At 41.1% G+C, this 27,134-nt stretch overlaps 1 protein-coding gene across 1 annotated transcript in view; it reads left to right on the forward strand.

The window, feature by feature from the left end:
- Positions 1-975: 975 nt before the first annotated feature.
- VAT1L (vesicle amine transport 1 like) overlaps positions 976-27,134 on the forward strand; it is a gene marked incomplete at both ends in the record, with an annotated part of 65,234 nt that continues 39,075 nt past the window's right edge. The window contains 5 exons of the mRNA XM_080637131.1: positions 976-1,205; positions 7,516-7,645; positions 13,295-13,510; positions 23,976-24,118; positions 26,524-26,627. Of these exons, the coding sequence (XP_080493257.1) occupies positions 976-1,205; positions 7,516-7,645; positions 13,295-13,510; positions 23,976-24,118; positions 26,524-26,627 (823 nt within the window). The remainder of the gene's footprint in view (positions 1,206-7,515; positions 7,646-13,294; positions 13,511-23,975; positions 24,119-26,523; positions 26,628-27,134) is intronic.

Raw genomic sequence — 27,134 nt, forward strand, 5'->3', positions numbered from 1 at the left:
TATTTTAGATGAAATAAATGCATATTGTGAAATTAAGGACTATCGATGAACTCAGACCCCAACAAATCCACAGCCCAAAGAGGTGGTGGTGATAATCCCTACCATAAGTCAGAAAGGTCCTGGAACTTCTGAAGCTGCTGCAGGGGGGTTGGTGAAGGAACTGCATTCACAAAGAGGTCTGCAGGAATGCTCACTAGAGGTGCATGGGATGCTGCAAAAAGTTTTGAAACTCCATATATAGGTGTGTAAAACTCCAATTTTAGGCTTGCAGTAAGGGGATTTATTTAGACCGAGGGGCCACCAGCAAACTGATGCAGGCACCTAATGCTGAAGTCAACAGATAAAGTTTAGACATCCATGGCACCACAACCACCGATCCCGCAAAATCCGCATTCAGCTGCCTGGGTCCTATCACCAGGAAGAAAACTACTGCATAAAGCCTTAGGTGTGCATTAGAGCAGACTTTCAAACTTGGGTCTCTTGCTCACAACTCATTCCCAGTCTGATCATCCTGATGCTGACAGCGTTCACTTAGCTGGCCCCGAGAACAGCTTCAGGACCAGGAATGATCAAGCCCTGATGGCACCTTAAAGTGATGATTTCAGCCACGATGCCATCAGGTGTGGGGAATGGAGGGGACCAGAATGTGTGAGGGAGGCCAGTCCAACGTGACAGCCTTTCATGCGGTCTAGAGTGCACACCGGCTCCGGGCTGTGCCCAGACCTAAGGTGTCAGCGTGTGGGGATTGTCTGGCTGTGCCCTGGCACTAGGGGCGGGTTTCAGCACGGCAGTGGCCCCCGTTGCTCCCTCCGCGAGGGGCGGCGCGGCGCCGGTGCGGCCGCGGCGGATGGTGCTGCGCAGCTAGTCGGTGCATTGCGGCGGCGGGAGGGGACCGCTGTACCGCTCCGCGCCCGCGGCCATTGCTCACCGCGCCTCGCACCGGTGTGGCGGCGGGAGCCAGCGGCACAGCTCGCCATGGCCAAGGAGGGAGCGCAGCGTGCGGAGGAGACGGAGCAGATGATCGAGAAGGAAGGCAGCAAGGAAGCGGGCGAAGGCAGCGCCGCCGGCAGCCTGCGGGCTGCGGACACGAAGGAGATGAGAGCCGTAGTGCTGTCTGCCTTCGGGGGGCTCAACAAGCTCCGCGTGTCCAAGAAAGCCATGCCGGAGCCGCAGGACGGGGAGCTGAAGATCCGCGTCAAAGCCTGGTCCAGTATCACCCCTTGTCCTCTCCTTGGCGCTGGGGGCGGGCGGGGCCGGGGGCTTCTCTCCCTGTGCTGGGGATCGGAGGGGCCGGGTGCGGGGTGATCGCGGGCGGGCGGCTGCTGCGCTACCACCAACTTCCCTCACTCGTGGCTTCCCCTCGGGGGGGAACCCCGCTCCGAGCTGCCTCCGCGGCTGCTGCCCTGGGCCGCCGAGAGCCCGGGTACCGGCTGATGCCCGGGCAGGGACTGGTGCTCGGCGATGGGCTCCGAGCCGCTTGGGCATGGGGCGAAGCCGGGGTTTGGGTCCTGTCAGTAGCGGCTGGGCAGGGAAAGAAATGTAATTGATGTTCACGGTACCAGCAGGTATAAATAGGGAAAACCTGTTTAACTACGCTTAGGGGTTTGTTGTTTTCTCTCTGAGAAATGTGGGAGCCAGCTTGCGTGTGGTGCTCAGCACCCGTCCCTTCCCCTTCTCATACGGGCTGTTATTTTTCTCCTGGGGATCACTCACTTCACTTATAATTTTTCTTCAGCGCTGGTGTGGCGGAGCAGTGGAGCTGGGGGTAACTCTTCAGTGTTGGATGCCTGTGACTGGTTGACAAGTGGTTGGAGATCTGGTAGCATCTTGCAATAAGCTTTCCTAGAAGGCTTATTTTTGTTTTCCCCAGACAATTGGGGCAGACTGTTCTTCCTCGATAGCTGGTTCTTATTGCACTTGTTTCTCATGAAAATAGTGTTGTTTTCACAACTTGATATGTACCAAACCCCAAATTAATCTAGCCTAGGCAGGGAATTACCTTTTGTTGTCCTTTTTCTGCTGTGTGAAAACATGGTGATTCTGGAAGATAAATTTAAAAGTGAAGGCCAAGTTGTTTATTTTGGAAGTAACTTCAGTTAAAAATGATACTGGTATGAGGCAGTGAGCTTGTTTTGAGGTATGTATCTAGTGGACCTTGAAACATCCTGGTAGGTTAATGTAGCCAAATATCTTGGCCTGTTCAGACATTGCACTTTCCATCTTGTACTTAACAGGAATCATAATACTTACACAAGTCACAAATGACCTGTGCAAGTATTTCTCCTCACCCTGAGGTGTTGTCTATAAAAAATGGTGATATCCATCACTCTAAATGAAGACTAATAGAGGTGAGGTGTTTTGCATTCTTATTTGATTATTTTTTTCTGTACTAAGTCCGAATGAGGAATGCAAGAAATTCCATGCTAAGTGAATATAAGCAATAATGATAACACAATAGCTGCTGGGTAGCTCATTTTTCTTTCAAGCGGGGCTCTAATTCCGTTTGAGAATAGACTGTGTTGTTTTCAATGATCTTTTTTCCCAGCTATTGAATTAAAGTTAACATGCAAAATTAAAATGTTCTGAGCACATGGACATATTCCTTTAAATGCGTGGGGGTTTCACAGCACTCTCTAGTACCAGTATGAATTACAGTTTCATCAAAGCAGTAGATAACGTTTGTATCACAAATAGCAAGTTACCCGCAAAAGAACACTTGGCTGTAAAATAGAAATAGTTAGCTGTGGTACAAATACAGTTGCTTTCCCAGGTTGCATTATCACTAGTGAGCTGTGCGAGTTGCACACTTGCTTTTTAGTACCAGCAGACCTGCTTGACTGCTTCATAGTTAACTGCCAGGTTGCAAGATGCCATGTGTGTTTTGGAAGCTCCCTTTCATGCCAGAAGAGCCTGTAGGCTGTATAGCATCTGTTTGCCATTCTATCTGCTTGGCACTCTGGACTGGAGACGGCCGTAGGGCTGAAATGCTATCAGGTCACCAAAGTGTGCTTCTAAACAAGGCAAAATCAATTTGCTGATCTTCTTGACGTGAGTCTGTAAATACGAAAGACTGATCAGGATGATGATGGACTTGCAGTCTGGTCTGGGAGACTGAGTGAGAAAAACAACTGTTGTCTCTGCCCAGTGTAGTGTGCAGTACACATGTAGTTCACATGTATGCACATGCTGAACGTGCAGAGATGGGCTCTGGTAAGCCATATTGATGACAAATAATGTTTTAGTTGAATCAGTTGTGTAGTTGACAGTCATTATAGATAATGATTATTTTTCTCCATTAACTTGTGGGGAAGAATAATCCTAATTACAAGTAAAATATGTTCATCTGTGATAAATAGTATATATGAATGACTAAAGCCCAAGTTTTGTGTGGTCTTTGTGTTCACTAGAGGGTGAAACCAGTTGAATCATATGTATACATTTTGTAGTATGGTACTGTAGATAGAGGAGAGGGAGGCTATGTTGCTATTCACGCTAAGACATGCGATGAATAATTCTTTTGAAGGTCCGGAATATCAATGATCCAACTGAAAATGTGTCAGCTGAGATGAGTCATGTGTTAGCCTCATTCAGTGACTAAGAAATGGAACAGCCATCGATGTCCAAGCTGAGTCACAGCTTCTGCGTATCTCCTGAAATAATTTTTGATTGATAATGATGAAGTAGTCAAAATTGCTGTGTTTGTGTGGTAATTTGCAATCTACAGAACACGGTGCGTAGTTTAAAATACTAAACAAGTAGCTAGAACAAACCACAGTATGTTTCAGGTAGGGGGTGTGAGTAAGGAATGGTGTTCTGTGAGTAAGGAATGGTGTCCTGTAATTAACTCCCTATATTTTTCTTTTCACTGTTCCAGTAGTTTCTTACCTGTGATACTGTATGTGTGCGTCATGAGGAATGAGGCAGAAGCGACCCTGCTGGCTGTGAGATATAGCACTTTAAAAAACTGGTAGTAAATAAAAGAAATCCTAGGTATACTAGAGTAGTGGACAGGTAGTGTATCTATTTTGTTCTTAAAAGCAATCTTGTTCATATACTGTGGATGTTTCTGAATAAAAAGCATGAGATCTGATAATTTTAAACCTTCCCATTTATTTATCTATCTATCTAATCTCTCTCTCTATCTGTCAAAAGATTGGTGGGCAATTTGCTGGCCAGGGGTAAGAGGAAGGATTTTAAGAATGTAAAACTCAGTGGTCCTCTTACTTGCTTTGTTGTGTTCCATTAACTTCAGTAACTAATTTCAGTGGGCTCTTACGGTGAAATAGGACTGATCAAAAGCAGCACCTTTCCAAAACAAAGTGTGGAAAATGGTCTCCCTGATTTGGTAGCTTGCAGTGGAAGATACTGGGCATCCTTGAGTGTGTGGGACAGAGCAAGTTGGACCAAACTGACTGTTGCTGGTCTGATGATGAAACAAGCCTAGAATACAGCTTTCTATCCACAGGACTTTCCACACTTACAGAAAATATAAATACGGCAAAGCTAAACCACAAATATAGAAAAATGATACTCAAGATCCTCAAAATTGGTGTTAGGGTGGAACGCTGCATATTTTGACAGTCTGATTTAAAGATACTTCCGTTTGATAAACTTTGCCTCCAGAGATGCGCAGATAATTCAGTCTGTATTTGTGCTCTCTCACAGAGAGTTTTCTGCAGAACCCCTGTGTCAGTGTATTAATCTTGGTAATTCATATCCTTCCCTATCTTCATTTTCATCTGGCTCATGATTTCGGATTAAAAATACAACTGCAAGAAACTGTGCACTTTTTTGTCACTGGATCTCTTTGCATTTACACTCCTCCTTCTACATATGCCCTTACTTAAAGTTCAGCCAGTTTCCCTGCCTGTGTGCCAGAACAGGCTACTCTGTTTTGTACTGATACAAGAAATAAATTGTGATTATTCTCTAAAACCATCACTCTTCGTGAGATATGTTTTCATGTGATGTTCTGTCCATCTAAATTTCCCTTTTCCTGTGTCAGCTGCAGGTTAAATCTCACTGGAGGACTGGGTAAGGTTAGGTATCTTGGAGATAATTACTGAAGTAGCCATCCATCTTTGAATAACCTCCAGATTATTGAAAGGGAAAAAGAAATAAACTACTGGTTTTGCTATGCAATGTAATTGTGCTTTCAGGTCTATTGGTGTTGATGAGGCTTATTCAAATTTGGAAGGTAAAATAAAACAACTTATTTCTGTCCTTATTTGAAAGGGGAGAAGAATGGAAATAAATGCATGCATGAGAGAAATAGGTGTATGACAACATGTAAACATATAGGAGATAAAAGATGATGTGAATGAGGAAGAAACTCCCTGAAAAGTTGCTGGAAATGATTTGAAATGGTGATCAACACTCTATGCTCCAGCTGGTAATTAAAATGATAAAAAGATATGATTAGGTACATACCTTGTGCAGTGTCTTTTCTTTCCTTATCGCACCTGTTCTAGTATCTAGTCTTGTAAGTTCATTCTGATAGAGATGAGCTCTCTTATTTTGTTTAACACTGCTGCCTTTTATTGAGGATAAAGACAGATGAAAGAGAAATGGAACTAGAATAGACAGAATTGCTAGTATTATGTCATTAGGTGCAAAACTGAGTATGTGCCCTTTCAAAAATTGTCTGGCAAGTTATTTTGCAAGAATGAGTATTTCTAGGAAGAGCATCAGTAATGTATTTGTAATCAAATGTCATTATCAAATGGCTATAGTCTTTTCCATATCCGTCTGTCTGCTTGTTGTCTGCTTGTTACAACATCATGGTTCGTGTTCCTACACAAGTTTTCACATCACAGTTCTGCCTTTGGCTGCCCTTTCTTGCAGGAGTGTAGGAAAAGTTAGCTGTAAAATGTGCGTGGTGTGAAAAGATGCATTAAAAGGATCGTCACTGAAATTAATGTGCACAGACAGTGGTTGCACCATGTATGGTGTGGGGTTTTCGGTTTTTTGCTGTGTTTTTGTTTTGTTCCCAAATGATGACTGCCTAGCAGGCATTTTGTTATTTGGGATTTCTCTTTTGTTATGAACGTTACAGTGGTGATGTAGGAGGTGGTCTTAGCCACTGGATAAGAAGTGACCTTCCTAAAATCATTCCAGAGTTCCCAACTTAATTGTGCCAAAGACCTCCTAACCTCTTATGTGGCTGATGTTACGAGCTCTGTGTATGAGCTTGTTAGGGTTTTTTTTGTTCCATTTGTTTTATTTTTACTTTTTTTCCTGAGTTTGTCAAGCTAGACTGTGCAAATCATCTTTTTCAAATATAATCCATAATCTTGCTTTTACAGAGCTTAGAGTTGTGAGCTCAGGTTGCTCTTAAACCCTCCACCACAATTACAAATATTTACATTTGGTGGAATTTCCTTCCCCCCTCAGTGACCTACATGTTATGAATGCCGTCCTGTCTCTGGGCTTACGTCGTCTGTCTACTCTGTCTTTTTGTTTGTTGGGTCTGTTCAATCTGTTTGCTTCATTAGTATCTGACTAAAGCTCTGTGCACATCAGTAATTTTATGCATCCAAGCAGTTGCCGGTATCATATGCGTGAGTAGGACTAGCTGTGTGCATAGCTTTAGAGAGTCGGGGGAGTTAGTATGCAGCAATTTTGGCTAACAATAAATACAGGGCTGTGTTTTGGAACAATGGATTCATGATAAAGCATTGGCTAGTTAGGAGTTTGAGGAGTTTTAGCTACATATGGCATTTGTGCCAGTAATCAGTACATATATATGTATATATAGAGTAGATAACGGTACCTTTTTTGGTTGTGTTTTTTGTGGCTGCCTAGAAAACAGCAAAATTTTACTTAATAAAGTTGGATGGTATGCATAAGACAAAGCAAAGATGCTTCAAGATTTTTGCAATATGGAGGCTACAGGGAAAGACCTGTGTTTTTTCTGAGCAGGAACTCTGAGGCTCCAAAGACCTAAATAACCTTTGCAAAACTGTGTAAAAGTGATCCAGGAGGAACAGTTTTTAAGCAACAGCCTGTCTAATACTTAATAAGTTCATGTCAAAGTGCGGACTCCTGCCTGGAATGAGCACAAGATTAATTCCTGGAGTCATACCAGAGGTTAGAAGAGTTGCATCAGGTTGCTTTTGGCTCAGAACATCTATAATGCATGATGTTTGGGGTTTTCTTAAATTGCACTGTGTTTACTTGCCAAGTAGTAATGCATTCATAGAAATCATAATGTTTCACTGTATTGACTTTTGAAATGCCCTTTGTGAATCTCTTCAGGTGACTTCTGAACAGTCTTGTAAGCTTTGGGGCTGATGTATGTGTGTTTTTCTTTCCAAGGCCTGTACAGCACAGTGTAAAGTCAGACTGTTCCACACGTGAAGAATGTGAATGCCTGCTGCATCCCTCTTATGCGGTGGAGCCCAGCTTTTTAACGATAGCCTTAAGTCTTCTGTCTTTCTCATCACTCAGATCAAGTTTTCCTCTTATATTATCTGTAACAATAGCGCTGATTTTATTTTTTCTTATATTTTACAGTGGTTTGAACTTTATTGATTTGATGGTGAGACAGGGAAATATTGACAACCCTCCGAAGACACCACTTATTCCTGGGTTTGAATGTTCTGGAATTGTAGAAGCTCTTGGAGATAGCGTGGAAGGATTTGAGGTAATAATTTCTTTCTTTTCAGAGCAAGAAGACTAAATAATCACTGGTTTACTGTGTATGTTGTCCCTAATCCCTTCTGGTCTGCCAGCGACAGCAGCCTTCACCACCCTGTTGAGATTTGAAAGGGCAATTTTTCCTTGCTGCTTCCCAAGCATGAGAATTACCTCTTGATTTAGTCTCTAAAGCTACCACTGTCATTTCCATCAAACAGTTCCTGAAAAATCACTTGTGCCATGTGTATATCTTGATGGAACTGGAAAGCATGACTTACATGCTTTGAGAAAGTAAAAGAAATTGAGTTAACTTGTTAAGTTTTCTCGGCCATGTTTGCTGTCGCTATTGCTCTGTCCCTCAAAGCCCATGTGCTGCTGATTCTAGTTCCTGCTTTTGATCTCGAGTTAACAAGACCGCCATTTACAATTAAATTTACATTAATTAAATTAATTAAATTAATTAAATTAACATTTACAGAATAGTGATAAATGACAAAGAGTTAATTTATGTAATAAAGCTTTCATAACTAGTTTTCATTATGTACTCTTTTGTATCTCTTATTACATATAAACAGCATTCTGTGCTGTCTGCTATTCCGTCATTAATGTTAAACATCTGTATTTCCCCCCAGTCTTGCTTTTTATTTCCTAAGTAGATAGAAAAATATCGAAGTAGAAACTGCACATCAATCCAGTCTTATTTATAGAATCATAGAATCATAGAACAGTTAGGGTTGGAAAGGACCTTAAGATCATCAAGTCCCAACCCCCCTGCCATGGGCAAGGACACCTCACACTAAACCATGTCACCCAAGGCTCTGTCCAACCTGGCCTTGAAAACCACCAGGGATGGAGCATTCACAACCTCCCTGGGCAACCCATTCCAGTGCCTCACCACCCTCTCAGTAAAGAATTTCTTCCTTATATCCAGTCTAAACTTTCCCTGTGTAAGTTTCAAGCTGTTACCCCTTGTTCTATCACTACAGTCCCTAATGAAGAGTCCCTCCCCAGCATCCTTGTAGGCCCCCTTCAGATACTGAAAGGCTGCTCAGGTCTCCACGCAGCCTTCTCTTCTCCAGGCTGAACAGCCCCAACTCTCTCAGCCTATCTTCATACGGGAGGTGCTCCAGTCCCTGATCATCCTCGTGGGCCTCCTCTGGACTTGTTCCAACAGTTCCATGTCCTCTTTATGTTGAGGACACCAGAACTGCACACAATGCTCCAAGTGAGGTCTCACGAGAGCAGAGTAGAGGGGCAGGATCACCTCCTTCGACCTGCTGGTCACGCTCCTCTTGATGCAGCCCAGGATACAGTTGGCTTTCTGGGCTGCGAGCGCACACTGCAGCCGGCTCATGTTCATTTTCTCATCGACCAACACCCCCAAGTCCTTCTCCTCAGGGCTGCTCTGAATCTCTTCTCTGCCCAACCTGTAGCTGTGCCTGGGATTGCTCCGACCCAGGTGTAGGACCTTGCACTTGGCATGGTTAAACTTCATAAGGTTGGCATCAGCCCACCTCACAAGCGTGTCAAGGTCCCTCTGGATGGCATCCCTTCCCTCCGGCGTATCAACCGAACCACGCAGCTTGTTGTCATCGGCAGACTTGCTGAGGGCGCACTCAATCCCACTGTCCATGTCACCGACAAAGATGTTGAACAAGATCGATCCCGACACCGATCCCTGAGGTGTGACACCACTCATTACCGGTCTCCAGGCGGACATTAAGCTGTTGACCACAACTCTTTGCGTGCGGCCATCCAGCCAGTTCTTTATCCACCGAGTGGTCCACCCATCAAATTGATGTCTCTCCAATTTAGAGACAAGGATGTCATGTGGGACAGTGTCGAAGGCTTTGCACAAGTCCAGGTAGATGATGTCAACTGCTCTGCCCCTGTCCATCAGTTTCGTAGCCCCATCATAGAAGGCCACCAAATTGGTCAGGCAGGATTTCCCCTTAGTGAAGCCATGCTGGCTGTCACCAACCACCTCCTTGTTTTTCCATGTGCCTTAGCATGCCTTCCAGGAGAATCTGCTCCAAGATTTTGCCAGGCACAGAGGTGAGACTGACTGCTCTGTAATTCCCCGGGTCATCCATTTTCCTCTTCTTGAAAATGGGGGTTATATTTCCCTTTTTCCAGTCATTGGGAACTTCACCTAACTGCCATGATTTTTCAAATAGGATGGACAGTGGCTTAGCAACTTCATTTGCCAACTCCTTCAGGACCCATGGATGGATTTCATCAGGTCCCATGGACTTGTGTACATTGAGTTTCTTAAGATGATCTCGAACCAGATCCTCTCCTATAGTGAGCCCAAGGTCTTCATTCTCACAGTCTCTGCATCTGCCTTCCAAGACTTGGGTGGTGAGATCAGAGCATTTGCCAGTGAAGACTGAGGCAAAGAAGTCATTAAGAATCTCAGTCTTCTCCAGATCCAGGAATCTGGATTATATAAGTCATGTCATCAAGTAATTGCATTTTCTCAGTTCTTACTGCATCTTAAGTAAGGCCATTGCCTAAAATATTTTTATTTAAGGGTAACATTTTTGCTCTTCTGGAAAAGATATAAAGTTTCTCAGTTGAGTGAAAGTAATGGCCAGTTTAGTTTCTTGTAGGATCTCAGTGATGAGCTCTTCTTAGGACATTTCTCTGTCATCCCCCTCTTGCCTCGTCTCTGCCTTGAAACAAGTCATAATCTTCCAGTAGTTTTTGTGACAAACAATAACTGAACAGTAACTTTGCTGCTTTTAAAACTCTACTGCTTCAGTTGTTCTACTCTAGTATCTGTGCTTTATATTACACTCCATATCAAAGAATTGTATATGAAAGGAGCACAGCCTCTGCTCTAGATCAGCAGTCTCATTTTAAAAGTCCCTGCTATTTTTAAAGGGCATTGTGAGACTATAGCGTGCGGTGCTTTTATGGATAATATTGCACCTGACTGAATATAGTGGATCTCTTTTCAAGTTAGGTCTTTGTTCTGACTGCAGAATGCATTTGTGCTATGAAGTACTCCCTGAAATGGAAACAAGAGTGGTTAGTTTTTTGCATGTAACCTGCGTACCTGTGGTAGTGTTTGAGTGATCTAGAAGAAGGATCAACCCTCAGAATAATTCTGCAGTGATATAAGCCCAGAAGCAGGAGGAAGTGCCACGGAGTAGATGCAAAAATGTTCTGTCAGTTTCTTTATGGATTTATTGCGTGGAATAGGAGCATGCCAGATTCTTGTTGTCTTCTTGACATAAGCTGTTTTCACTGTCCAGAGCAATGGCAGGAATGACAAAGATTGCACCCTACATCTTCTGACTTCCTTTCCCTTTGAAGATCTCTTTCAGTTGAAGCCACATTAAAGTGGGCATTTCATGCTCTGGAAAAATGTGCCTAGCAGGCCCTTAGCCTTTGTTACCTGAAATAGCCTGTAATACCTGAGATATTACCTAAGAGATTGCCAGCCCTTTCTTGTCTTGGTTTGCTGTGATTGTGTTATTGTATGAGAAATGTCAGCATTGAATGACTGTCCATTTTGACAGTGAAAACGTGCCTTCCAATGAAGTAAAGCCTTTTTTTGTGGAAGAATGGTGTAATGCCTATTCCTTTTCCCATGAAAAGGAAAAGCTGATTTCTGCTGAGCTCAACTGTATCAGACCTCGTTTCTCTAGTTGTGGGGATGATTCTCAGGAGCTAAGGCCTAATCTCAGATGATGACTAGGCTCTGTATAGTGTTTGTGGTAAAATAAGGTGTTTATTGTTACTAAGAAATCCCTCAGGAATCACCAAGAGGGACTTCTTTGCGTTCTTTTTGGTAGTCATTTATATTTGTTTGCAAGGATATAGGATGTATTAAAATCTTCACTAATAAATCCTAGCAGACTTTAGATTTTAGACGCTTCTCTAAGAGTAAAAGGGAACCACAGATGGTTACCAGTGAGGCACTACTAATATTTTGTCTTTTTCAAAAGGAGGAGGCATTTTGGTGAAAACTGGAATGTCAACTCTGTTTCAGCATCTTCATTCTGAAAGACACAAACCTTTCAGAACTGTCAGCAGAACCTTAGCTTTTAGCAAACCTGCAATAACCCAAACTAATGACAGGTACTTGGGAGACTAAAATGAGCTTGTGCTATAAATGCGTCTCTGAAAGTAAAAGTGCTGAGCTTTAATCCATTGTTGTGGAATATAGCTGAAGTAGTCCAAGAACAACCTATAGTATTTCTAAAACATTAGTGGGTATTAGTAGAATGTAAGATGCAGAATATCAGGCAGATAAGGTATTTTAAAGGGGCAGCTGCTGTTAGGTGTAGTTAAAACATTAAATACTGCTATGTATGATGCTATTCCTGCGTTATTATTTACACTGTGGCCCCACTGAAGAGCTCCTTTCGTGCTTAAGGATGCTATTTTTGTTGGTGTGTTACAGAAAGGCAAAGAAGTCTAAAATAAGGGAAAAGGTGTACAGGGTCTGCTGGTGACAAGCAGTTACTGAGAGCTTTGCCTGTGAAGGTTTGTGCACTGTGGCTCTCCCTACTATTGCCAGCAGACCAATTTCTGCTTTTACATGAGTTGCTTTCCAAGTCTGATTGTGCCTCTGCAGGAGCCTCACAGCTCCAATTGCTTTGTTATTATTCTTGCCCATCTGTGGGGAGTCACTATCTCCAGTTTAAAAACCTGGAGCTGCGATGAAGGCCATTAGACAAATGTATAGATTTGATGTGCCTGGAGGTTCTGAGAGGTTCCTAGGAGCAACCAACTGTATCTAATATTAACATAAAATCTTTATTTCTCCATAGTGAAATACCCTTTCACTATTATATATTTTCCAAAGAAACTGAGTAATGTCTCAAAAGAAGTATTTCATTGCTCCTTTAAATCCTGTCAGATTCATTTTGTAGGCTTAGTAGTGCCTTGGAATCCACAGCTATATTTTTTGACATTTAAGGTGGCTTATTTGAAGTTGTAGAATCAGATTCTGCTCTGACATGTGACTGGAGAAATTACAGTCATGGAAATGTATTGCTAGAATCAGTTATTAAGGTAATAAAAGTAGAAAGTGGCTACAGATAGTGTTATCTTCTAAATGAGTGGTGTCTGAACCCTTTCATGTACTCTGGTACCTGAGTGCAAGGCCTCCCCTTCTCGATCCACGGAGGGCAAAAGTAGTTCTAAATTACTGTTAAGACTGAGAAAGCAGAGTGAAAATTATCTTTGGTGTAATTTTGTTTATTCCATGCATCTTATAGATAATTAATAACCCTTTTTTCCTGGTTTTGGGGATCCTCTTTTCTGTAAGCAAATTTCCTGGTTATTAGTAAGAATGCTCTTTCCATTGTTTACAGCCACATTTGTTATTTAGGGACTCTGCTAGAAAAAGATAATCTGTGTTGGTGATGATGAAAGTCTGCTCCGTCAGAGAAGCTGTATAGGAAGAGAAGAGGTGGCTTTATTTGGATATTTTTGTTAAATCCAACCTTTTAAATAAATACAATTAAAACATGGCAAAAACCCAGAGCTGAGCTGAACTGCTATTTTCCAAAGATGGGGAGCACTATTAACTTCACAGTCAGTGACCCACAGCTTGAGCAGGAGAGTTGCAGATCTCACAAGTTGCTCTCTACAGTCTCACTCGCAGCCATATCCTCAACCTTTTCTTCCTTGTTTGTAGATTGGGGACCGAGTCATGGCTTTCATAAACTACAGTGCATGGGCTGAAGTGGTTTGTACCCCAGTCGAATTTGTCTACAAGATCCCAGATGACATGAGCTTTTCTGAAGCTGCTGCATTTCCCATGAACTTTGTAACTGCCTACATGATGCTCTTTGAAGTTGCTAACCTAAGGGAAGGCATGTCTGTGCTGGTCCACTCTGCAGGAGGTGGGGTGGTAAGTTGGAACTTTTCTTACTTTCCTGTCACCAGGTAACGGGAGCAGTCTGATACATCTCAGTTTCTGAAATGAGCCAGGCCCTACAGTTTCATTCGAGATCAGACTTCCCTATGGGAGGGATTACAGTGGAACTGCATCTGTTTTCCCTTCAAAACACTGATGCAAATGGTTGATGGGAGCTTTGGGTGAAATAAAAATGTTATGACAATAAACTCTACCCCAAAACCCCCCCCAAACCCCCTGACTGGTTGTCAGAGATCAAGAAGCAAGTGCTGTCCCAAACATCTCACTCCTGAACTTGTAAGAACCACCTTGTAGTTCTGTGTAAAAGAAGGCTGAAAGGAATGAAGAAATAATGAATGCAATAATGAAAGGAATAAATAAATCAATGCCCTGAACACACAGTATTTGTAGGTAACCATTATCCTCCTTGCAGTAAATGACCCTCTTGGAATACTCCTGCAAATGCTGTGTGTGTGTATGAGATGTTTTCTGTGTGAAATTCTTCTTCCGCTTTGTTGTAGAAGGATGGAAAGCAGTGAGAAGCAGTATTGTGCCAATCAATATACAGAAAATACACAGACGCTGAATCTCACTCGGTAATGGCTGCCACATGTCATAGTTTCTATCATTAGTAAGGGATTGCTGTGTTACATGGGCAAAGAAATAGTAGGATGAGTTTGGTGGAATACCTGGCCATGCAATTAAATAAGAAGTCAGCATTTTGTGTTACCAGTTTGTTGAACTATCTTTTACTAAAATCTCTCTCCTTTGGAAAGTACTTAAGCTTGTGCAGACTATCAAGATACTGTCAGGGGAGTTTGTTTATGTTTGAAATTATGCAGTGCTTTTCCATAAAGCAGCTTTCACAACCTGAGAACATTAGCAGATCTCAGCCTTCCAAACTGCAGTACCTCTTCTCTTTTCCTGTTATGCCTTATTTACACTACGTTGATATTCTGTTGTCTCTTGAGGTCTGGTGAGCAGCCCAAACACCTTATCCCTACTTGTATGCCCTTAGACCTTTTTTCGGGTTCTCATGTAAAAGAAGGCTGTAATCAAAGGAATAAATTCATGAGTTCCCGGTACAAAGTATTTTTAGCTAACAGTAATCCTACTTGCCGTAAATGGTCCTCTTGGAATACTTCTGTAAATGAATGGAATTTATAATCGTATTATGCTTTGGCACAGTACAACCTAGAGCATTATGGCTGACTATCGTTCCTTAATATTAAATCTTCTTATGTGGAATTTAGGGCTGTTGAAACAAGAGGCCACACAATCCTTGCTTTTGGCTGTTCTGTAGATATATATATGCATGTACCTACAGAAAATGAACTCCTCCTTATTGAGATAAAGTATCCTTGCTAAATGTCTTTATTTCTTTCTCTCTTCCTCTTTCTAACATAACTCACCTCTGTTATTTCTTCTTTCTCTTTCCTGAGCACTGTTAATGCTCTACCAACTCTCATGTAGGTGCCTTCACTAGTGCTCAGCCTCTGTGCTGGGCTGTGTCTGTAAGGAGCAGCTAGCTTCCTCTCTTCTATCACAGATGCTTAATGAGCAGTTTTTGACTGGTCCTCTGCTGTGACTGCTTGTGGATATTCTCTGAAAGAAGATGCAGAAGGATGAAGGATGCATCCTGTTTGGCTGCCAGGAGAACAAGGGTAACCAGATCCATCACATGCTAAATAGCTAAATAAAACAGAGTTTCCAAGGGAAGAGTACAGGAAGAACAGCCAAGTTGGCCAATATCTGATAAAGGTCTGTGTACGATCCATCAGAGGGAGACAAGGCTGGCTAGCCTGCAGGATGCCATGGTGGAGAGTGCCTCATGCAGGCTGTTGTTCCTTTTAAAGGAAGAGCATGTATAGCTAGAATTGAAAAGGAAGAACTTTGCCCATTGCTTGACAGGTCTTACATGTAAAATATCACTCCGGAGATGCATGGAATGTTTTCCTTTCTACTAACGAGACATAAAGATTTCAGAGGGGTCTGTGTTGCTCTTTAAACCTCTATAATAATCTGTGTGCTAATCCTTTGAAAAATCTAACAGCCTCAGATGAACAGTTCACTCTCACAAAGTTCTTAGTTAATAAAACAGAAAACTGGCGCTGAAATTTCTATGGGAAGAAGTGGGTTTTGTGCTATTGCTTTTAGTAGATTGAAGGCCTATTCCTACTTCAGCAAGTGGGAAACCTGTCCAGTTTGTTTCTAAATGTCATAGAAATTCCAGAACACTTTAAAGAAACAATAGGCTCCCTGTGGGACTAGAAGTTTGTAATTGTTCCTTTCTCATTATGCAAGATCATTATTTTAGCTCCTTCAGGCAGTTTATGAAAAAGAACTTAATGCTTCTAAAAGTGTTTGTGAGGTTCTTTGTCCTGGCTCATTCTCCTCTTCAGGAGGATCCTGCAGCTTTTTCAGTAGGTCAGGGGAAATTCTCTGGGACCTTTACTTATGTCTTGCCTCAGTTTATTTTTGTGGCTTTATTTTTTGTTTTAAATATTTTTAGTAGTTAGATAACTATAGCAATTGTCTTCCCATCTGTGCCTGGGGTAGGATTAGCATGTGATGGTAACCCTTAATGTCTGACAGGATGCTTTAGATAGGTCATTTTGCTTACTTACAGAAGTTCCAGGGGACACGATGTAGAGAAAAAGGAAATGTACCAAAATAACTTATCTTGATAAAAGTCTTACGTATCTGTCTCTCTTACAGAAACTTGAATCTTGCTCCATAAACCAAATGAGAACCACTCAGCTGAAAGGTCAGGGCATCATGTAGTCTTCCCTCTTCATGGTAGGAAATGTGGCTGCCTGTAAGGAAGCACCTTGTCTCTCTGAACCAGGATGTGGATGCTCACAAACTCTGCTTTCTGGCACTGTTAGTATATTCTAGCCTTCCATCTGAAGGGTAGGACTAGCTGCAGTGCTTAGAAGGGGGTTTGAAAAGAGAGACTGTATTTGCTTTCATTTCCTAGGGCTTACTTGTTGATTTGAATTGTTTGGAGGCTGCTTTGGGGGTTGGTTTGTTTTCCTATCTCTCTTTCCCTCTTGAGACAGGGGCAGTTAAGAAAGACTGACTTGTGAAGTAGGCTGGAGAAATTCTAGGTGCCTTCTAGGAAAGCAAGGTGCAGGCTCACAGTTGCATTGCATGGTTCAGTCAGATTTTGACAAGACCTTAATACCTTGCAAAGCATTCTGTTGTTATTTCTTGAGCTGCTACTGACCAGGATTGTACAAGGACAGTAGCTGTCGTATGCTCCCTTCAGGCTTCTACTTGGCAGGGTGCTTAACACGTCTCTTTAATCCATTACATGGAGTTGCAGGGCAGTTTGATAATTAACAAAAGATATAACTGTGTAATGCAAATAGAGCTTAAATACTTAATGCTACAGAAATGTCTGAGTGTTCTTCTGAACCGATACCTAAATTGTGGAGAAAGTCAGCTAACGCTGAACTTCAAACACTTCCTATTATACATACATAGAAATTAATGCTTAGAAATACGATTTTTGCAAGAACATATGACTTACTGTAGCACATACATTGGCCTGTCTTCACTGTACAACCCTGCAATTAGTGTTTGAAATGACTGTAAGACAATTGTGGAGTAACTCCCTTCGCAAATATACTCCTAGATCTTTCTTTTCAAGTGAAGCAAAGTGGCAACTGAAGAAAATACACTGAGAAGACTGAGCAGTAGCGTGCACCCCGCTGGGACTGGTGAAGCAATTAGTTCTTTAAAATGAAAACAGTTTTAAATCAGTACATTCAGTGAAGGTCACAGCAGAGACTTGTGTGAGATTATAAAGTTGTTCTTGAAAGTTTTTAATGTAAACTTCTAAACTGTATCCTGGATTAGTTATTGAATTAGTATTAATATAGGATTGTTGTATCAAAAAACCCCCCAAATAACCAAAATCCCAAACAACAAAAAAACCAAAAGCAAAAAGAATCTTTGGGCTCTTCTCTTTTGGATTTATCAAATCCAGTCTCTATCTCTGATATCTACCTGGAAAATTAATTCTTTCAGGGGTTTTGATTTGTGAAAGACAGCCGTTATGCTCATTTGCTTATTTGTTTGCTGTTTATGTACTTCCTATTCTGAATATTTAGAGCACAAAAATTTGGTCATTTACCAAGGTTGTGTAAATGCTTCAGTTTCATCATGTAATCCCTCTGATGCAAGGCAGAATTATTAGCCAATTCTTTAGCATTTTGATCTTACAGATGCTAAAATTAAGCTGCTTTAACACAGAGGCGTCAATTACTCTCCTGAAGCTGTGATTTGACCTTCCCTTTCAGACTTAGCAGCCAAGGAAGTGCAAGCAGAGTAAGTTACAGATGCAGTTTTCAGGTGTGAATTTGAAGGGTAAATCTGACTTGGCAACAGATTTAGGTCATCCTGGCAGGATTGGTTACTGCTTGGCAGGAACCTTCTTTTTTATTGTTTCCCCTGCATAAATTGCAAATATTTGAGGACGCGTTCCAAACTGAATCTCTGAAGTGGTGATATTGTATCTGACAAAAATCTGGCACTTCTTAGTAAATCTAGTCACCCACTGTCACAGGCAGCATATAGGAACCCTTTCAAGAGAATTGTCAAATTTCTTCTTAAAAACCCTACATATGTTTATCCCTCCAAATCCTCTCTGCTCTTTCTTGCTCAGTGAGAAGTCTTTCTCAATGTCCAGACTTTATTTGTGGGCAGTTAATGTGTCTTTATGGTGCTGTGTATTAGTTAAAATCAGCTATTCTTTGCTCTTGGGGCACCTTTCAAGTGTTTCTGGTAAGGCCGTATATGTGTTTATGGCTAGGACAAGCTCAGAACCAAATCTCTATTATTAGCCTGTATTTTTCAGGCTGAAAGTGAATTTGTTTGTTCATACTCCTGTTTTGAAAGATCAGATGTCTGTTTCCTTGGTCATCCTATAGACACTGTTCCAGGCAGATACATAGTTGGGAGAAAAGCAGGAGTAAGCTGGCATGAAAGGCAGAGCCTTATAATGCAGGCCTCAGAGCATCCCTGATGCTTTTAAACATTGTACGAGCAGACTGAATTTAGGTCTGTCTGCACCTAGCAGGTAGGAACACTTTAAATAGCACTCTGGTGTTTGAGTCAGTACTTCCTGAATGTGAATAATTAGAATTTAGTCCTCTCTTCTGATGGCACTAGCCAGCACACTGTACACTGGCATTAGTGCTTTCTGCTTTGCTGCAGTCTTTACCCAGTATCTCTCAGGACTGCATTTGCTATTTTCATATTTGCAGTTCATAGCATTTGATGAAATGCTTTCCTCTTATTTCATCTCCAGCCTCAAGGAGGGGAATAAATCAGCTCACACAGAGCTCTGTGTAACCATGTCCAGGCTGCTTTAAGTAACGAAGCTATCTCACTTAAAGCCAGATGGGGTATCTCAACACTGAGCCACTGTGTACCGCCGAGTGCCTCTGAAGCAATGGATGTGCTCCCTCAGCAGCTCAGGAGAGTCCTAGTGCCATGCCTGAGTCTATTTCCAGACACTACCTCAGAGCATGATGTGTTAATCAAACACAAAAGCCTGGCAGTCATACGCAGAAACCAATTTTCCTGACCAAAGCAGGCTGCAGTCTCTGAAAGCCTTTCTTGTTGCCTCTGAAGCCCTGTGCTCCGCAGAGGACACGTGTCCTTTCCCTTAATCACTGACTGGGTCAGGTCAGAGACAGGCAGTGCTTAACTCTTCCTTGTCTGTTTTACCTTTTCAGACAGAGTTTATACCTTCTGGGCAAGGATCATGGCTGGGATGTGTTGTATCTCCACTAAACTGAAGAGGATTTACACCAGATGGAGGTTCAGCACTGGGTTTGGGATGCACCTCAGCTGCACGGTTTTTTATAAGGGAGTAGGAAGAAACCCACGCTGCTATTTGTTGTAGAGAATAAGAGATTCTGAGGGTAAAAGGGGTCATTATCTGATGGTGACTCTCTTCCCCTCCTTCTGCTCCAAAACTTTCTTGTGGTGCTCTGAGTGTAGCAAGTGCTGCCTTAGGCTTGTTCAAGAGTCACATTTCAGTTTGTTCACCCTGCAGTGTTCACCTTAGTGTTTGGTTTCCAATTTCCGTGGCTGTAATTGGAAAAACGACACCTTCAGGAGATGGAATGTTGTAAATCTGACTTCTGACATCAGAGAAAAGTTTTCCTTGATGCCAGGAGATCAGTAGATGTCTTCTCTTGCAATTTTCTTACTATGTTTGTGTACTTTGTACCACCTTCAGATATGGTTATGTTGCATCCAGGCATTCTGGAAATGTGAATTCTCCTCATGTTCAGTTCCAGACCAGTTTCTTGCACAAGATTGAGTCTGAATAATTTGTTTTTGAAATGCTGTAGCATCTTTGGGCTGCAAAATATATCATAGAAGTGATATTTCTGACTGGTTCTAATAGATGTATTTTCGCAGGGTGGCATCTTTTAGATGATTTTTTCTGTCTTGCTATAAAGGTGGCCTCAGTTTATATAACAGCAAAAAAGGTACTTTCCTGAAAGTATACTGATGTTTAACTCCTGTAATTCAGTGCACAGCTTGCACATCAGGCTGAGGTCTGGCTGGTGTCATTAGGTCCAGACCTGTCAGAGATCCAGTCCTTTATTTCTATTTCATCCAGCATTAACTCAGTATTATTAACCTAATTAGATTAGGAAGTTTTCTTCTGTTCGTGCTTTCTACATTGACTTTTAAATGTCAATGACATTCTTTTAATATTTTGAAATTGTTTAAATGCACAGAACAGCCATTACATTTTTACTTCTTAAGGATCTACTTTTTTGTTCTTTTATGTGATTATCTCAGTAGGAGAAGTTTCCAGTCCTGCAGATTTAAAGTTTGGTTTTAAAGCAAAGGACTGTAAAGGAATCTCAGATCTTTTTACTGGATCTAAAACTACCATTTATAATAAATTCTGTAATATTAATATGTGTAGATTAGGTTTGTCATACTGGTTTTATAAATTGCCAGGACACCTTGAAAAGGAATCCATCAAACAGACTTTGAAGCTAAAGAGACACAAGACTTCTGTGCCAAATCCAGTATTAGGAGATGTGCTTCATTTCCACAGAACACTTAAATCCAAGTCGTTCATTTCTTTGAGGACTCACCATGTAGAGTTCTGCATTATAAGTAGCATATAAATTATGCATATTTTAAAGAAATTAATTCAATTTTAAGGGAATATTTTGTAACCGTATCTGTTCCTTCAGAACAATAATAATTTTTTTTTTTCAAAGACTGCTAAATGCTCCTAAAGGTAAAATTAATTGTCCAAGTGAGAATATTTTTTGCCACTTACTAATTTTCTGAGGTTTGCAAAGCAAGAATCCAGTCAGTACTTATATATAGAAATTTGCATCCTATATGAAAATTGGATAGGCGAAGAGTTTTCATTTTTCAAAGCATGAAGAATGCTTTCAGAGTTCATACACTGTTTCTGATTTCAGAGTTCAGACGCTATTTCTGATAACATGGTGCTTGCTTCTATATCTGTGTGGTCTCCACGCTGAAAGCTGGTAGCAGATGATGTGGTTTTCTGTGGACAGGGAGGAGACAAAAGCCTTCTTTTCTGTGTCAACCACAAAGCACATTTTAGGAGGGGAATGGGTCTGGAAACTGAAAGACAGGACAAGGCTTGTGTGCCCCTGTGACCAAAGGGTGCTGCCTGATGAGTGTGCTGGGGGCAGGAGCCAGCATGGATACCTTGCCTGCCCCTCCACCACCCTGGGAAGAGGATGTTCTTCCTTCGAGCTGCAACCTGCTTTGTGCATACTTCATTTGTGAACTATGGCCATTCTGAATGCTGGGGCCTCACATACTTGCGATTAGAATGTATAGCCCTCTAAACAGTAGCTGCTAATCCAGAGGTAGCTAGATGATTTGAGGGATTAGAAAAGAGACTTAAGTGTGACTTGTGTAGCCACAGTACTCTTTTGGAGCTTAGCCGAATTCCACAGGAATTAGTGAAACGTTTGGGTTCACAGGTTGAGTTCAGTTCTTCTATTTTAATGCAGAAAGCATGAAAAGTCCAGTATCAGTCTTTATTCCTAAATTTCTGAGATACAAATCGTAAGAATACTTTGCACAAAAATAAGTACGAATCAATGTAAAATTAAGATCTTCAGAAAGCTGTTGAAGAATGTTTTGTGGAATGGCCTCAAAATACTTAAGGGATGTTTTTCATCCAATTATAAAAGTACTGGTCATATGAGTCAGTTTTAGGCTTTAAATATCTACAGAAAGCTGGGAAGTATTCTAATCTGGGATTTTAGATAATCTTATCTCAGTGGTGGGAGCAACGGGTGTACTAACAAGTTCGAGTTAGGAGGAAAATAGGTTACAGGCATCCTGGGGTTTTTGTGCATTTCTCCTATTCACCTGACTGTCAGTTTGTTAAATGTTAATCGTCTTCTGCAGGATAAAAATCAACGTGTTTTCTACTCCAATATTTGACCTTTTAAATATTCAGTGTTCCCATTCTCATCTTCCCAAGTTAGATTGAAAATGCAGAAAACTAATTAGAGAGTAGATCAATAATGTCAGAATTCCATTCAACTGGCATACATTATAACATACTGACTTATCTATATCACTGTTGGTGATGGCTTTCTGGGAGACACAGAAAGTGAGAAAAGAGGATTGTTAGTGAAAATGACTGAGAAAAGGAGAGATACAAAATCCAGATTACTTTTTTTTATTGTGATTTTATGTTACAATATTTGTGGAGGCTAAAACCTGGGCTTAAGAATGAGACGGTAAGTAATAGAGAAATGAAGTATGAGAAGAGTGAAATGCTTGCTGCTCCCTGAAGACATGACATCTTGGGAGATAGGGCCCCTCAGGAACAGATTTTCCTGTGATTTCTAAGAGATTAGGGATGCCAACCCAAGAAAATGGTGGAGGATTTTAAACAGAAAAGATCACTTTTGTTTGGTATTGGATTACCATGCTACGAATCAGCTTTCATACCTGGGTCCTGATATAAGTTTCTCTGAGCTGTTGGCCAGGTTGTTCAATTTGCTGTACTAGTCCATTCCTCATCAGTAAAGTAAGAATGAGAGTACATTCCTTCTCCTGCTGTCCTTTCCATATCTGTTGGTACCTGTCCAAAAGATCACATACTTGCTGTGTAGTTCTTCACTGACTAATCCAGTAGGAAACCAATCTGACACTCCTGGATGCCACCATATATAAATAATAATGTCCTCTCTTGCCATGTTCAGCTCAGAGGATTGTCACTACCAATTATATTCAGCATTACATGTGAGGATGCCAAAGCCCCCGGGATATGCAGGGTTATGTAATTGTTATGTAAATAAAACCCAAGCACTGATTGCTGGTATTTACATACTAATAATAAGGATTTCTGGTTGGCATGAACAGAAATGTGTTTATCCATGGATGATCATACTGGTCAGGCATACAGTTTACAATTGACAATCTTTTGGCTGTAAATGGAAGTAAGAATCTGCTGAATGTCAGACATTTTTAGAATGATAGTGCCATATCTGGCTTCTGGGCGTATCCGTGTAACTGTGCTAGCTCCAGTGGAACAATGTGGTTAGAACAAGAGACAGAATGTGACTACCAAATGCTTGTCTTCCAGTTCTTAGTGTGTTAAGAGTAAAACAAAACCCAGGGTTGTAAAGGACGACCTGTTAGGATCTTTTTGAAATCTGGATGGCTCAACATTTATGCAGTGCTTCTCTTCTTCTCTCATCCTCATGAAATTAGAGGTTAAAACTTAGAGAAGTTAAAGCCTTCTGGGACCTAAAGCCAGAAAGTAAACCTCTCCGGGCTTTTATCGTTTGCCAGGGATTGATACCAGAAAGTAGAAGTACAGATGTTTGAAGGCACGAATTCTCTAATGCTCCAAGTCCTGCCTAAACACTGACATAGCATCTGATTGACTTCGCAGGATTTCTGCCCACATGCGGGAGGGATGCACTAGGAAAATGATTTTCCTATAAATGCTCTAGGCCATTTTGACTCATTTGCTACTTGCATTCTGTATTCATTTCCCCCAGAGCTGACATTACCTAAGGGACTCAGGGGGAGATGCACACCGGGTACAAGCAGCAAATGAGAAACATTTCTCTAGCACTCTGTGAGTAATTTTTGGTTGTCCTTGTAAATTAATGCCATTTTGCTTAAATTACACTGCCTTTGTTAAAAGATCAAGAACTCTTCTCCGCTGCATTTTTTGATACATTAAATTACTTTTATCCCGGCAGTTGCTTTGTCTTCAGCATAACCTTTCGATTTAAAAATATATTTTTCTTGTGGCTGAACTGCGTTGCACTTTCAAGAAATTGGTTTGGGAAGTCCTTGCACATGTCTTGGATTTTGCTGTGTCATAAGCGCATTGGGTGCTGCAAACTCTGTCAACCAGTTTCCATGTCAGTGAATTAACATAAAGATGTGTTTGCAGGGTCAAGCTGTTGCTCAGCTATGTTCAACTGTTCCCAATGTCACTGTTTTCGGAACAGCTTCATCTTTCAAACATGAAGCAATCAAGGACTCGGTAACTCACCTGTTTGACAGAAATGCGGATTATGTCCAAGAAGTAAAAAGGTAATCTTCTTTTCCTGAGTAAGGGTTGTATACTACTGTGAGGGACACAAGGCTGGTCATACTTATGGGAAAAAGTTACGTTTGTGAGTTTGGGAACTGTAGTTTATTCCATGTATTCCTTCTGTCCACTATAAGGGCTAAGAAAGCCAGTGTAAGCTTTGTTAGTCCATGTTCATTCTTGCACAGCTGTTGCAAGCAAAGTAAATTAAGTGAAAAAGAATAAAGGTTTTAACAGAAGGAGGTGCTTTACAATTATCTGCATATGTAGTAGCCCACTGTAATGCACAGAGTAAGATATTTTCAGTGGATCTGTAAGTTATCCAGGTTTTGGAGTTCTCTGGTGTGTTTCTGTCTGTCCGTCTTTTTATCCTCTGCCAGGGATTGATATCAGAGCACATGATGCCTGTTTTAAGTTCAGATCCTTAGATTTTGTTTGTTTGCATTCAGATTAGAATCATCCTGTTGCCTTTTGAAGCCATCATGTGTTTCTATTGAAGCCATCATGTGTTTCTATTGAAGCCATCATGTGTTTCTGTTGAAGTCATCATGTGTTTCTATTTGTATACTTTCAAATAGTTTGTTTTACAGTTTTTCTCGCTGTTTTTGATATGGATGTTGATTCAGGTGGCAAAACTTTAGAATTTATGAGAAAATCTTAGTAAGAAATGTCTTTTTTATTTTACTTGTCAGATAAGAGTAATGTTTTCCCTTCATCTTGTATCTGTCAAAATACTAGATTATGTAGCTGGGCATAAAGCAAGAAATTTCTCAAAGGGGCACGCCAACATAATGCAGTTGACAGGCTTCCTGTCAAACTTATGCATTCCTCAGAGTGACATGCAAAGTCTCAGAAGGTCTCAGAAGTCTCAGAAGCACGAGGGTCACTAGCCCTTAGAGACCCTTCAGTGCATAGCAGACTTCTGCCTGGGCTGTTGGCAGTCCAAACTGGTGTTGGAAGAAAAAAGGACGTCTTGCAACTGTTTCTGGACCGCTCCCAAGGGCTTATGAAAACATTTGAAATGGTCCATAACAAAAGATGTTTTATATCAAAAGAAATTTTTTTCCATATGGGAAGTTTCACCAAAATAAGATAGAACTCGTCTAGCAGATGACACCCCTACCACTTCCTTACAGCTCACAACTGCAGCACATTTCTTCAGCCCTTTGATAGCCTTTCTCTTGGCGAAGTGTACATAGCTAAGTGTTTTGCTGCCCCTGGAAAATTGCTGTAGTGAGCTGAAGACTGAATTCTGCCAATCCTCACTTTGAAGCATTAATTCAGCAGGAAAGAACACTTGACAAAATTAATCGGCTTTCAGCTCCAACCTTAGTCCTAACTCCTGGTGGGGCAGCAGAGCAATCTCCCCCGAAACTCCAAACAAAATGAACAAGCAAACAAACAAACACCCAGAGGTGATAGAAACATTTCCACATTCATAGGGGATGAGGAATCAGTTCAACCATAGAAGCCACTGAAAGCTGTTTGGTTGCAAAGTCATTATTTATTTACAGTGAAAGCTCATCCAGTGGCCTGAATATAAGCAATTTATAACCCCACATGTGGCAGCAGTACCAAAAAGTAAAGTTGTTTGATTTTGTTCATGTTTGTAACCAGTGGATGCCTGAGCATCACCTTTGTTTTGTGAGAAAATGGAAAGATTACAAGCCATAAAGCTTTCTCTCTTTCCTGACTTCTAATTCAGTTATACTGCGGCAGAAAGCATTCACAAAGCTATTTACTGGAAAATTATAAATATGCAAGCTACTGAAATGGTATAAATACTTTCTTCTTTCTATAATATGGCATGATTGCATCCTTAGAGCCAGGTTTCTATCTCTTGGTGACTTTATGCTTGATTTAACTCTTTGCTGATGTCTAGTTGATACAAAGTTGGAAGCAGAAGGCTTTTTAAATAATTATACAAGGACCTCATTTTATCAGAGAAGAACTAAGATAAGATGATGTTTTGTTATGAATTCAGAAAAAGAATATAAGATGTGAATAACAGAAATGTCCTTTTCCTTTATGACATTCATTTACTAAAAAAAAAAGACATTTTCTGACATTTACATGCGCTCAAGAACTTTACATCTATCACCTATTTTTTGATAACATAATTTTACTGAAAGCCCTCAAAAAGAGGAGATAAGATGGTTTTCCACTTTTCTAAGCCTGAAAGGCGTGGGTTGGCTAGCCCAACAAACTCACTTCATTCCAGCACTGAATTAATTTGATTTATCTTTTGACGACAAGACAGTTTTCATGTAGTCAAAGCCTCAGCCATAGAGTTCTTTCTAAAGTACCTTGAAAATGTTAGTAGTATTTTAACAATCAGCCTGTGTCGTGCTGGCTGACCAGTCCTGTGTATCTAATTGCCAAGTGAGATTTCTTCCTTGCTTTCTAGAATCTCGGCTGATGGAGTAGATATTGTTTTGGACTGTCTTTGTGGAGAAAACACTGGGAAAGGCCTCAGTCTTCTCAAACCGCTTGGGACTTACATTTTATATGGTGAGTGGAAAAAGCCAAGTATGTATTTTAAACCTAAAGCTTTGCAAAGCTTAAAATCCCTTAAAATCATCCATGCCACTCCTTCCAGAACTGAGGCCACCATGTTATGCTTTCTCAATTTGACCATTTCTGATCAAGGAATTTAGTGAAGTTGAGAGTGGGCTAAATTATTTAGAAAAAATGGGTAATACAGAGAAACTCTTAAATTAATAAAAATCCCAAAGTAAAACTGGATATGTGTTTCAGATTGTTAAAACACCATTGGGTGATACAGAAGTGTAGGAGAAAGCTTGGATCTCTCATTCTACACACCATAGGAATCATAGTGTGGCCAAGGAAACTGTAATATTGTTCTTGTAGGAGGGAAGATTGGAGGAAGATTTCAGGAGGAATGCTGTCAGATTTACTTGACGTGACTTTGACGAATTGAAGCTTAGGCTTCTGTTCACAGATATCCATCCATGTCCATGGACTGTTCTACATACCGAGCAAATGTGCCTTCCCTGC

This window comes from Psittacula echo (assembly GCF_963264785.1).
Source record: "Psittacula echo genome assembly, chromosome: Z".
Taxonomy (NCBI): Eukaryota; Metazoa; Chordata; class Aves; order Psittaciformes; family Psittacidae; genus Psittacula; species Psittacula echo.